This window comes from Hyperoodon ampullatus, assembly GCF_949752795.1.
Source record: "Hyperoodon ampullatus genome assembly, chromosome: 4".
Taxonomy (NCBI): Eukaryota; Metazoa; Chordata; class Mammalia; order Artiodactyla; family Ziphiidae; genus Hyperoodon; species Hyperoodon ampullatus.
In genome coordinates this window covers 82936552-82950245 of record NC_136917.1, presented here as the reverse complement: position 1 = coordinate 82950245, position 13694 = coordinate 82936552, and the positions used below count along the sequence as shown (strand labels likewise).

The following is a 13694-nucleotide window of genomic DNA, read 5'->3' as shown; positions in this document are numbered from 1 at the left end:
TGCATTCTTTTTAGTGTATTTTTACTTCAAATATTATATTTTAATCTCCAGAACTTCCTTTGGGTCTTTAAAAAAACACCTTCTAGGGCCTCCCTGGTGGCGCAGTGGTTGAGAGTCCGCCTGCCGATGCAGGGGATACGGGTTCGTGCCCCGGTCTGGGAGGATCCCATATGCCGCGGAGCGGCTGGGCCCGTGAGCCATGGCTGCTGAGCCTGCGCATCCGGAGCCTGTGCTCCGCAACGGGAGAGGCCACGGCAGTGAGAGGCCCGCATACCACAAAAAAAAAAAAAAAAAAAAAAAAAAAAAACACCTTCTATTTCCCCACTCATCACATTTATGTTTCCTCCACCTTCTTGAACATAGCACATAGATTTAGGATAGCTGCTTTAAATTCTTAACTCCTAATTTCATCATCTGTCAGATCTCACTCTGTTCCTGTTGATTAATTTTTTTCTGGTTGTGTGTCATATTCTCCTGTTGTTTGCATTCCTTAAAATTGTGTTTGGCTGCTATATTTTTGTTGTATTTCTTTAAATAGTGTTAGACATTTTTCTGATACACAGTTAAGTTAGTTGCAATCAGTGTAATCCTTTCGGGATTTGCTTTTAAGCAGTGTTAGGGTGGATCCAGGGCAGTTTTTATTCTGATACTAATTTAGTTCCAGTACTAAGGCATGATCCTTCTGTGGGCTAATGCACTATGTATTACAAGTTCTTTCTCTTCTGTCTAGAATAAGATGAAATATTCCCAACCATGTGTGAGCTCTAAGAACTCTTTTCCTTTGGATCTTTCCTGGCCTCAGGTCATTTTTTCTTACCTATGTGCAGGTCACTACTTAGCCAAAAACTTCTGGGAACACCTTCTGCAGTTCCTTGGGAGTTCTCTTCCCATGAAGCTTCCTTCTATATAGTACACTGCCATGGAAAATCTAGTTACCTTGGCCTCTAAACTCTAAGGTTTATGTGTGCAATTCAGTGAGACCATTGGATTCTGTTTGTGTTTCCCTTCATTTTCACCTGGAAACTGTATCCAGGCAGTAAGCTGGAGCAATTTTTGTTTTGTTTTCAGACTTTGCAAGTTTATTAAAATTTTTTCTGAAAGTACATTTGGAATGTAAATCAAAGTTGGCAAACCAGGATCCTTTCTTTTTTTTTTTTTTTTTTGCTGTGTGTGGGCCTCTCACTGTTGTGGCCTCTCCCGTTGTGGAGCACAGGCTCCGTAAGCGCAGGCTCAGCGGCCATGGCTCACGGGCTCAGCCGCTCCGTGGTATGTGGGATCTTTCCGGACCGGGGCATGAACCCGTGTCCCCTGCATCGGCAGGCGGACTCTCAACCACTACGCCATCAGGGAAGCCCAGGATCCTTTCTTGATAAGGGATTTTGAATACTCTGAAAATGAGTGCTTGGTTTGGGCTCTTTAACCTCATTTTGATTGAGACTTGTGTAGGTTTTCAGGCATGATAGAGCTATTTGCATTTGTTGACTATTTGGTAAAATATTTTGGTTTATATATTTATGAAGATGTTTAATGGAGCCTATTGATTTTGAAAGGTCAAATTACCTTTCAAGAATTTATACTTCCTTTTTTAGGGCTCAAAATCTCCTTCACCAAGACCAAACATGCCTATTCGATACTTCATAATGAAGAGTAGCAATCTGAGAAACCTTGAAATTTCTCAACAGAAGGGTATCTGGTCTACAACCCCTAGTAATGAGCGGAAGCTAAACCGAGCCTTTTGGGAAAGCAGCATGGTTTACTTGATATTTTCTGTTCAAGGATCTGGACATTTCCAGGTGAGCCATCCTGAAGCAGTAAAAGGGCATTGTTCTTCTGTCTGCAGATTAGATCATTTAAATCATAGAGGTTAAAAAGAAGCTGGCTTTTTTTTTTTTTTTGGCGTTACGCGGGCCTCTCACCGCTGCGGCCTCTCCCGTTGCGGAGCACAGGCTCCGGACGCGCAGGCCCAGCGGCCACGGCTCACGGGCCCAGCCGCTCCGCGGCATGTGGGACCCTCCCAGACCGGGGCACGAACCCGCACTCCCTGCACTGGCAGGCGGACTCTCAACCACTGCGCCACCAGGGAAGCCCCAAGAAGCTGGCTTTTTATTGCATTGGAATGCAAGAATGCATTTTGCTTGGATGAGGAATATATTACACCTCTTCAAAGGAATGATGTATAGGGATCCCTTTGCTTTTGCCTTGTTTTACCAGAGCTTTTCCAGATAAACAATTTTTCCTTCTGAGACAACTTTAGATTTACTATTTCTCAGGTGGATTAAAAGTAATGAGAAGCATGACTTTTTGATAAAATGTTTATTTTAAATAGGCCAAAGAGGTTAGTTTTGACTGTCAGGAAACTGAGTGTGTTTCTTAACTCATCTTTACTTGATGTATATCTGAATTTATAAAATAATGAATTTATTATTTGATATTATTATCATTTTTGGAACTAAAAACCTAGAAGTTAGATTGTATCCATTTGTAATGGAATAAATGTGGGTTTAGAACTATGATATATTATTTAGAAAATATCTGTTTGTATTTGAAATTATATTAGAAGGCTGGAATTGGTCTTTCCTCTAAAATTTGCTAATTCATCTTTTTATAAAAAACAATGAGTGGCTTTCTGGATTTTTGTTATATAGCTATTATTTTTATATTACATTTTTACCTTAAAATAAAAAGGAAACTCAGAGTTTCTCAGATAAATTGAATTCAGAGTCTTAATGTCATCCTCACCTTCACCATTTCCCCTCATTTTACCCACAGGGATTTTCTAGAATGTCTTCTGAGATAGGAAGGGAGAAGAGTCAGGACTGGGGTTCAGCTGGACTAGGAGGAGTGTTTAAGGTGGAGTGGATACAAAAAGAAAGTCTTCCCTTTCAGTTTGCACACCATTTACTCAATCCTTGGAATGACAACAAGAAAGTCCAGATAAGCAGAGATGGGCAGGTATACAATGGCATTTAATATTTTTCTTCCACTCTTCTTTTTGTTTTGTTTGCCTGTTATTCAGTGATTTGTTTGAGGAGTAAATGCAAGAATACAAATTGTATATTCTATGTGCACATGGGGAGATAATGGTTCAGATTTGTAAAAGAGCTAGTTAAAAGCCTACTTTCAAATGTGCCTGACAGAGCTCATTGTTTTTTTTTTAACATTTTGTAAATTTGACTTCTCTCTGTCATTGCATATATAAAATCTTTCATAAGTCAATTCTTGGAGGTTCCTGTTTAACTAAAGATATGATCAAAACAGTGTAATTCTGAAATAATTTCACTAAAGTCTAAGGATAACAACAGTATCTAAGTTCTTTATGGCTTTAACTAATGATATAACATAAATAATAACCTTTTTATATTTTTGTGGCTTGTTTTATTTCTATTATGCTTTGCTTTGCCTTCATGATGCTGCTGATGTGTATTTTAAACTAGTTAAGGTGATGGGAATTAACATATATTGATATATTGACTACTGTGCTAGCTTCTTTATGTGAGGTAGTTCAATTCTTAGGCCTAAAATGAGTTATTAGCCAAATATTTTATAGGAGAAAATAGATTCAGAGAATCTATCTAGTCTTGCCTAAGGTCACATCTAATACTTTATTTGAACAAGTGTGACTCAGTTCAAATCACCATATGAAAAGTGTTAGGGTTCTTTTTAAGTGCACATGATGTCACAAGGGGACTATAAATGTTCTTTTCAATTATATAAAAATATTTTCATTTTTATTCTATAATAATGATTTTGAAATAAGTCACATTCCTTATAGTCATCCAAGATATTTTCTTGAAAAAAATACCCCAAACATCTAATATGCTAAGTATCACCATAAACCTTTGGAAGTTTAAGCTGAGTGCTTTTGCTAAATCTCCATGAAAACAAAATTCATTATTTCCAGATAGAAAAAATTGCAGAAGAACTCCCTGGAAATTTCTCACCATTTTGTCACAGATAGTTGCAATATTTGCAGGTTAACTACAATCTTGGAAATCTGGAAGTCAACTCTGAATCTTAACGAAAAGAATTAGAGCAATGCATAACATAGGATTTTAGCATGTTCTTGTAGAAACATGGAATTTGAGTTGATTTTCTTACACTTTTATCAGTATAGGTTTTGATGATAAAAAATTCAGTCTAGTCCTTTTTATGTTCATTCTGACTTTTGGTTTATCTAGGAACTAGAACCTCAGGTTGGTGAACAGTTGCTCCAGTTATGGGAACGCCTTTCATTGGGAGAAAAAACCACAACTGATTGACATTCAGGTTATACCATACTTGACTTTGAGTACTGGCAGTATTTGTGATCATTAAGGATATCTTTCAGATTATTTATCTTTTCTTTTTTTCTTCTTTTTCTTCCTCTTCTTTTTCTTTTTTTTTTAACCCTTCCAGACTTCTTAGCTTCAGAAGAACATCATGCCTACTTATAACCACTGAATGCACTGACTTCCAAAAACTGAGATGGGGTTGTGTGTTATTCTGAATGGGCTTTTCCGGTTGAAAGTGTTGCTTTAGAACCACCATCTTCATATAGAAGAGAAAAGGATAATTTAATTTTTATAGTGATCATAGGGAATGATTATATGTTTGTTAATATGTTTATAATTGAATGAAATAGAGTAGTTTCATTATTTAACACAATAGCAGTTCAACATACTTCAATTGAAGTTAAACATTTCATTTGTTTGAAACACTGACTTAGAACTCTTATTGGTGATTTTTTTAAATGCAGAGTAAATTGTTTACTTTTAAGAAAGATCTGACTATATCTGTCCATCTGAGCAACATTTTAGAAGAGTCAACTCTAAAGATTTATCATTAAAAAACAAGCAAAGAAAAGCAAATGACCAAAATCTAAAAATGTCCCTTTTAAAAATAGTGTGTGCTGATTAAGGACTATTCATTGTGCCATTTTTAACCTGAGGCACATTAAGGAAAAAAAAAAAATGGGTGTTCTTTTTTTGCAACTATGAAATGCAGTAAAAACTGAAGAAAGGCAGAATTCTTCCCTGACTTTGATCAGATCAGATTAAGTGCTTAGTTTTATTCCCAGTGCTACCTCTTTTAACCTGATGTGTCCCAAACCTTCCTTTCTCCTACATTACAGTCATCACACATCTCTGATATAAAAACAGTGATTATGATCTCTTTGTTTTGGCTAGAGAAACTTGATTTAGACAAGTTAAAAATTTAAGCAAGTTATACAAGTTGAAAAGAAATGCTATTAACAGTTAGTGGTAGCTTGGTTTCTCTATGTCTTCCAAACTGAAGCCTCCAAACGCCACAATTATAAATGCCTTCTATTTGTTTTCTAGTACTTTTTATTCTACTTATGTTTCCAGGTAAGATTTCTCTTTTTTTGCATTTGTGGTTTAATAAATGGAGAGTAACTTTTTGTAAACCCATGTTAGTGCCAACTCTCATATATTTCTTTGCCATCTCAGAATTATTTGGTTTGCTGTCTTTATCACAATTGTCTATGAAGTTTCCTTAGATGCTTTCTGAAGGAAAATGGAGGTTCAGGGAGAAATCAAAGAAATGTCTTGGTTACTGAGTTCTAAACAGAACAGGTTTGATAGCACTTCTCCTGATGCAGTTGGGTCATTGCCATGTAACAAAAAACCAACATGAATCTGATTTAAAGACAAAAAGAAAACTCTAAGTCCTCTGCTTTTGTATTTGAGAACAAAGAAGTGAAAAATCATGGGTCAACATAAAATCTTGGGAACTCTTCTACTTTCTCTGGGAAAGCATTATATGTTGGTGCATTAGTTTAAAATGTCGGCTGTGACTTTTGCCTGTATTTGTAGGTACAGGATTTTTGTTTGTTTTATACTTTGAAACATACCTGTAAATTGAGCCTATGTGAATTATGTTGCACTATATGCGTATTACAGTTCTTTTCCTATTAGAGCAAGTTGTGGTTTTCTGATAATGGATACATTTTGTTTAGGTACATATTTAGCAGTTCACAGTGTCCTAATTTGGAAGTAAGAACTTCTAAAAAATAGAAGTTGTTTTAATTTCCATCTGTTTTCTAATATATATCCCTTTATGTAAATGATGAGTTTGTTGATATTTAAGATGAACACAATTTGAATGTAATTAAAATGCTGTTTTTTGGAAGAGATGAACTTTAAACATACTTATTAAATGATATTCTGTTAAATCATTTAAATTTTGTTATTTCTGACACTATATAGTAGGACTAAGGTAACAATGATCAACAATACCCCTTGAGATATTAATGAATTTCATACACTTTGAAGAATACTAAATTGCAATAGAAGGTGATGGCCTCATATCAATACCTCCCCCTCGAAAAAAATTGCCTTATTACGATAGGGGAATGGGGAAAGTCCCAAGACGTGTTTTTAATATAAAATCCTTTGCTTATTAATAGAATATGTAGCCGTGCACCTTTTGTTCTCAGGACACTGCATTATGGTACTGCATTATTGCATCCACTGAACAACCCAGTTTCACTCTACCAATTACAGCAAAGATAGACAATAAGGAAAGAATAATCTCAAATGAGTACTTCAAGAAAAGACATGCTCATTTAAGAATTTGTCCTCAGAGACTCATTCTTCACCATTTAAAATGTTATATCCTGAGACAGCGAAAGTGTTGAGGAATAAGTCAAATGAACTTCACCCCTGAATCAACACCAGGGTGAAAAACTGGACACATAATTCACAAGTGACCACACCTCTCAGTCTGAATGAGCTTCCCGTAGCACAGATCCTCACTGTGCTCCTGAATTCTCCATGATTCCTCTCTACCCAGAGGACCACACAGTGCAGTCAGTATAGCCAAGGCCACTGGATGCATCATGGTCTTTCTAGCCAAAAATGAATTTCTACTTGGCTGTCTAATAAAATGTCAAATTCTGTATATTCAAAATTGAACTACAGTTCTTTCCCCACGGTCTATTCCACTTAAAGCTGTCCTATTTTCAGTTGATGCCAGTTTCATTCTTTTGGTTGTTCAGGCCAGAGAACTTGGAGTCATCCATGATTCCTTTATTTCTCTCAAACTAATCCATCAGAAATTTTTCTTGGCTTCACCTTCAAAATATATCTAGACTCCAGCTGTTTCTCACCACATGTGTCACAACTACTCTGGACTGAGCCACCATCATTCCTAAGATGTCTTCCCTTTTCTCCTGTTCCTCATGCCACCAATCTGTTTTCAACACAGAAATCAGTAGTCCTTTAAAAACATTAAATCAGTTCATATTACTCTGTTGCTCAAAACCCTTCAGCGGCTCCCCATTTTGCTCAAAGCCAAAGTCCTTATAATGGTATAAGCACCTTTTATGATCTGGTCCCCCATTACATCTCTGAACTTCTGTACTCTACTCTCCTCCTCTGCTCATTCCACTTTAGCCACATTGACCTCCTCACTATTCCTTGAATATACCAGGCAACTTCCAGCATCAGAGACTAGTTTTAGCTATTCATTCTGCCTACTCTTCTCAGAATATCTGTTTGGCCAATTAGTTGTGTCATCATTTACTGTTAGGTTTACTGTAAATTTTTTAAAAATTTATTTAACTTCTAGAATTAAAAAACAGTAAAATCAAATTTTTCTTAGATGTATAGCTCTATGAATTTTAACACATGTACAGGTTTATGTAACTTCCACCACAATCAAGATACAGTTCCATCACCTCCAAAACTCCCTCATGCTATCCCTTTGTAGTTATATACCCTTAACACCTGCCAGCCATTGGTCTGTTCTCTGACATTTCTAGTTTTCTCCTTTTGAGAATATCATTTAAATAAATCATACAGTATGTAACCTTTTGGGTCTGGTTTCTTTCACTCATCATAATGCCTTTAAGAGTGATCCAAGTTGTGTATATCAAAGTTCATTTCTTTTTATTGTGAGTAGTATTCCATTGTATAGAATGTGCCACATTTTGTTTTTAACCATTTACTTGTCAAATGGTATTTAGATTGTTTTCCATTTTGTGTGTGTGTGATTATAAGTAAAACAGCTAAACATTTGTGTACAGTATTTTGTGTGGAAATATGTTTCTATTTCTTGAGTAAATACGTAGGACTACAATTGCTGGATCATATGGTAAGTGTATGTTTTATTTTATAAGAAACTGCCAAACTGTTTTCCAGAGTGGCTATACCATTTTGCATTCCTACCAGCGATGTCTTAGAGTTCCTGGTTGCTCCACATACTTGACAGTGCTTACTATTGCTAGTATATTTTATTTTTATCATTCTATTAGGTGTGCGATAGTATCTGACCATCGTTTTAAGTTGTATGTCTCTAATGGCTATTAATGTTGACCATCTTTTCATGTGCTCTCTTAGTCTCTTTAGGCTGCTATAACAAAATACTACAAACTGTGTGGCTTGTAAACAACCAAAATTTATTTCTCATAGTTCTCTCAAAATTTATTTCTCTTTATTTCTCATAGTTCTGGAGGCTGGAAGGCCAAGATCAAGGTACCAACATGGTTGAGTTTGGGTGCAAGCCCTCTTCCTGCTTGCAGATTGCTGACTTCTTACGGTGTCTTCACATGGTAGAAGGGGATTATAAAGGCACTAATCTCATTCATAAGGGCTCAGCCCTCATTGCCTAATCACCTGCCAAAGGTCCCAGAAAGATTCCTAATATCATCACATTGGGCATTAGAATTTCAACATAAGAATTTTGAGGGCACACAAACATTCAGCCTCTAGCAGTCACCCAAAAGGTTACATACTGTATGATTTATTTAAATGATATCTTTGGTGAAGTGCCTGTCCAAGTGTTTTGACCATTTAAAAATTAAATCATTTGTTTTCTTACTGTTGAGTTTGGGGATTTCATTATATTTTTGGAATACAAGTTCTTTGTCAGATATGTGATTAAAAATGTTTTTTTCTCTCTGTAGCTTTTAATTATCTTAACAGTATTTTTTGTATTTTTTAATTTTTTTAAAAAAACATCAGTTTTTTTTCTTTTATGAATCATGATTTAGGTGTCATATCTAAGAAGTCTTTTGCCTAATCCTTAGTCATGAAGATTTTCTCCTATGTTTCCTTCTAAAAGTTCTGTAGTTATATGTCTTATATTTAGATTCATGACCCATTTTGGGTTAATATTTGTACAAGTTGTGATATTTAGGCTGAGGTTTATTTTTAATGCATATGAATGTCCAATGGTTTCAACACCATTGTTGAAAACTTTACCTTTATTGAATTGTCTTTGCACCTTTGACAAAAATCAGTTTGGCTATTTCTTTGGCTCTATTTCTGGACTCTCTATTATATCCCATTGATTTATATATTTGTCCTTCACCAATACTGAAGTCTCGATTATTGGTGTTTTAGAGTAATTTTTAAAAATTGGGTAGTGAGGACTTGCACTTCTAACCAAGATAGGGAGTAACATGGACCGTATTTACTTTCTTTCCTGAAACAACATGAAAAAAAAAAGACAAAATACATGAAGCTGCAGTTTTCAAGACACTGGACATCAGGTGAAGGACAGTAATCCCTGTGACATAGGAAACAAACAAGGTGAGTCCTACAATTGCCCAAGCTTACTGCCTCAGAGGGTTTCCAGGCTGTGGCATAGGGAGGGGAACTGAAGCAGAACTTGAAGGTTTCTGAGTTGAGGAGACAGAGGTTAGAGTGGGGAAACCAAAGCAGCTAGAGTTCATAGAACAGAAGAGCAGAGAGGGTAGAACTGCATAGCAGGTGAACCCCAGAGATCTGTCGGTCTCCGTGGAATACTCATCAGAGTGCTGATCAGGTCATGCATGCACAGAAACTGCCTGAGGTCAGGAAAAGAACCATCTGAAAGGATTAAAGGGAATAGTGCCTGATGCTTATAAAGGGCCAGTAATAGTATCTGTTCTCATTACCCAGACTTGTAAAAATTCAAAAGAAGGCAGAAAAGAGGAAAAAAGAACAAATGGAAATAACAAATGGAAACAAACGAAAACAAATAATGAGATGATAGACTCAAACATAACAAAAGCAATCATCATATTAATGTCTAAAAATCCCAGTTAAAAGGGAGAGCTTGTCAGACTGGATAAAAAAAATCAAGACTCAATTACATGATGCCTACAAGAAATGTACTTTAAATATGAAAACAAATAGGTTAAAAGTTTTAAAAAATGGGAGAAGTTGGGCTTCCCTGGTGGCGCAGTGGTTGAGAGTCCGCCTGCTGATGCGGGGGACACGGGTTCGTGCCCCGGTCCGGGGGGATCCCACATGCCGCGGAGCGGCTGGGCCCGTGAGCCATGGCCGCTGGGTCTGCGCGTCTGGAGCCTGTGCTCCGCAACGGGAGGGGCCGCAACGGTGAGAGGCCCGCGTACCGCAAAAAAAAAAAAAAAAAAAAAAAAAAAAAAAAAAAAAAATGGGAGAAGTTATACCATGCTACTATTAGTAAACAAACAAAAGCCTAGAATGGCAGTAGAATTCAGAGCAATGACTATAAAGACAGGGATGAAGACAGGCAGTTAGTAATAATAAAAGGATCAATTGACATAATCCTAAATATTTAGGCACCTAATTAAAAGAGCTTCAAAATACTTAAGTGAAAGTTGATAAAACTGAAAGGATAAGTTCACAATATTGTCAGATTTCAATACCTCTCTCTCAATAGTTGATAGAAAAAGTAAGCAAAAAATCAGCAAATATACTGTAGACTTGAAGAACACTATCAACCAAATTCACCTAATTAACATTTATAGAACTTACCACCCAACAGCAGCAGAATATACACTCTTTTCAAGTGCACACAGAATATCATGATAGACCACTTTGTGGACCATGACACAAATCTCAATACATTTATTTATTAATTTATTTTTTCTTGTGGTAAGAGCATTTAACATGAGGTCTACCCTCACCAAATTTTTAAGTGTACAATACAATAATGTTAACTATAGGCACAGTGTTATACAGCAGATTTCTAGAACTTATTCATCTCCATTTCCCACTACCCCTAGTCCCTGGCAACCATTATTGTATTCTCTGTCTCTATGATTTTGACTACTTTAAATACCTCATAAAGTGAATGATGCAGTATTTGTCCTTCTGTAACTGGTTTATTTTACTTAGCATAATGTTCTCCAGGTTCATTCATGGTGTTGTGTTTGGCAGGGTTTCTTTCCTTTTCAAGGCTGGATAATATTTCATTGTAGGTAAGTACCACATTTTCTTTATCCATTCATCTTTTTTTTTTGCGGTACGCGGGCCTCTCACTGTTGTGGCCTCTCCTGTTGTGGAGCACAGGCTCTGGACGCACAGGCTCAGCGGCATTGGCTCATGGGCCCAGCCGCTCCACGGCATGTAGGATCTTCCCAGACTGGGGCAAGAACCTGTGTCCCCTGCATCAGCAGGCGGACTCTCAACCACTGTGCCACCAGGGAAGCCCTATCCATTCATCTTTTGATAGACATTTAGGTTGTTTCTGTATCTTAGCTATTGTGAATAATAATACAGTAAACTCAGAGTGCGCATGTCTCTTTGAGATCCTGATTTCAGTTCTCTTGAATATATCCAGAAGTGGGATTGCTGGATCATATGATAATTCTTTTTTTTTTTTTGAAGGGAAGAACTTTTTTCTGTTTTATTTTTAAATTTTATTTATTTTTTAAAATTTTGAAATTTAATTTTATTTATTTTTTTATACAACAGGTTATTATTAGTTATCTATTTTATACATATACATATACATGTATACAGGTCAATCCCAATCTCCCAACTCATCCCACCACCACCACACCATGGCTTCCCCCCCTTGGTGTCCATACGTTTGTTCTCTACCTCTGTGTCTCTATTTCTGCCCTGCAAACCAGTTCATCTGTACCATTTTTCTAGGTTCCACGTATATGCATTAATATACAATTTTTGTTTTTCTCTTTCTGACTTACTTCACTCTGTATGACAGTCTCTAGATCCATCGACATCTCTACAAATGACCCAGTTTCATTCCTTTGTATGGCTGAGTAATATTCCATTTTATATATGTACCACATCTTTATCCATTCATCTGTCTGTGGACATTTAGGTTGCTTCCATTACCTGGCTATTGTAAATAGTGCTGCAATGAACAATGTGGTGACTATGTCTTTTTGATTTATGGTTTTCTCTGGGTGTATGCCCAGAAGTGGGATTGCTGGATCATATGGTAATTCTATTTTTAGTTTTTTAAGGAACCACCATACTGTTCTCCATAGTGACTGTATCAATTTACATTCCCACCAATAGTGGAAGAGGGTTCCTTTTGTCCATACCCTCCCCAGCATTTGTTGTTTGTAGGTTTTCTGATGATGCCCATTCTAACAGGTGTGAGGTGATACCTCATTGTAGTTTCAATTTGCATTTCTCTAATAATTAGTGATGCTGAGCAGCTTTTCATGTGCATTTTGGCCATCTCTGTGTCTTCTATGAAGAAATGTCTATTTAGGTCTTCTACCCATTTTTGTATTGGGTTGTTTGTTTTTTTAATATTAAGCTGCATGAGCTGTTTATATATATTGGAAATTAAACCTTTGTCCATTGATTCATTTGCAAATATTTCCTCCCATTCTGAGGGTTGCCTTTTTCCATTCCCGTTTTTTTTTTTTTTTTTTTTTTGCTTCCCATAATTTTTTTTAAATTAGTTTCTGCTTTATATCAAAGTGAATCAGTCATACATATACATCTGTTCCCACATCCCTTCCCTCATGCATCTCCCTCCCTCCCACCCTCCCCATCCCACCCCTCCAGGCGGTCACAAAGCACCGAGCTGATCTCCCTGTGCTCTGCGGCTGCTTCCCACTATCTATCTACCTTACGTTTGGTAGTGTATATATGTCCATGCCTCTCTTTCGCTTTGTCACAGCTTACCCTTCCCCCTCCCCATATCCTCAAGTCCATTCTCAAGTAGGTCTGTGTCTTTATTCCCGTTTTACCCCTAGGTTCTTCATGACATTTTTTATAAATTCCATGTATATGTGTTAGCATATGGTATTTGTCTTTCTCTTTCTGACTTACTTCACTGATAATTCTATTTTTGAGAAATCTTAATAAATTTTAAAATGTTTCCGGTCATACAAAGTATGTTCTCTAACCACAATGGACTTAAATTAGAAATGAGTAATGTCCTACTTTAAACCAGCTAGAAAAAGCAACGTTTTCTCACTAGTTTCCTCATAAGCTCCAGGATTGACTCTCATTGGATCAATTGGTCATGTGCTTATCTCTATACCAATCACTATGCTGATTGGCCAAATCTGTGTCAAATATTCACCCCAAACACATGGACCAAGAAGAGAAGAGAAATAATTCTCTAAAGTGATATCAAAGTAATATTACCAGAATAAGCATTCTGGGGAAGGCAAAATTATTAGCTATCCACTACCAAAAGCTACTATAATTAATTAGTGTCTTTAACGAGGTTTCAGGATACAGGGTCAGTTTTTAAAAAGTGTATTTCTATACAATTGTAAATTAAAAGAAATACTGTTTATAGTAACATTAAAAATATCAAATACCTAGGAATAACTGACAAGAGATGTGGAAAAACTTGTACTCTGAAAAGTACAAAATATTGTGGAGAGAAGACCTAAAAAAACCAAATTGTGACTTAAACTTGTTCATGGGTTGGAAGACTCAGTATTGTTAAGATGTCAGATCTCTTCAAACTCTTTAACAAAATCTCAAAATCCCATAAGCCTTTTT

The 13694-nt window shown here is 36.4% G+C and overlaps 1 protein-coding gene across 1 annotated transcript in view; it reads left to right on the top strand.

Moving 5' to 3' along the window:
- YTHDC2 (YTH N6-methyladenosine RNA binding protein C2) overlaps window positions 1-9469 on the top strand; it is a gene marked incomplete at its 5' end in the record, with an annotated part of 71974 nt that extends 62505 nt beyond the window's left edge. Inside the window, 4 exons of the mRNA XM_079703916.1 lie at window positions 1590-1793; window positions 2770-2952; window positions 4179-4266; window positions 9451-9469. Coding sequence (XP_079560042.1) covers window positions 1590-1793; window positions 2770-2952; window positions 4179-4259 — 468 coding nt within the window. The 3' untranslated portion in view covers window positions 4260-4266; window positions 9451-9469. The remainder of the gene's footprint in view (window positions 1-1589; window positions 1794-2769; window positions 2953-4178; window positions 4267-9450) is intronic.
- Between the last annotated feature and the right edge of the window lie 4225 nt (window positions 9470-13694).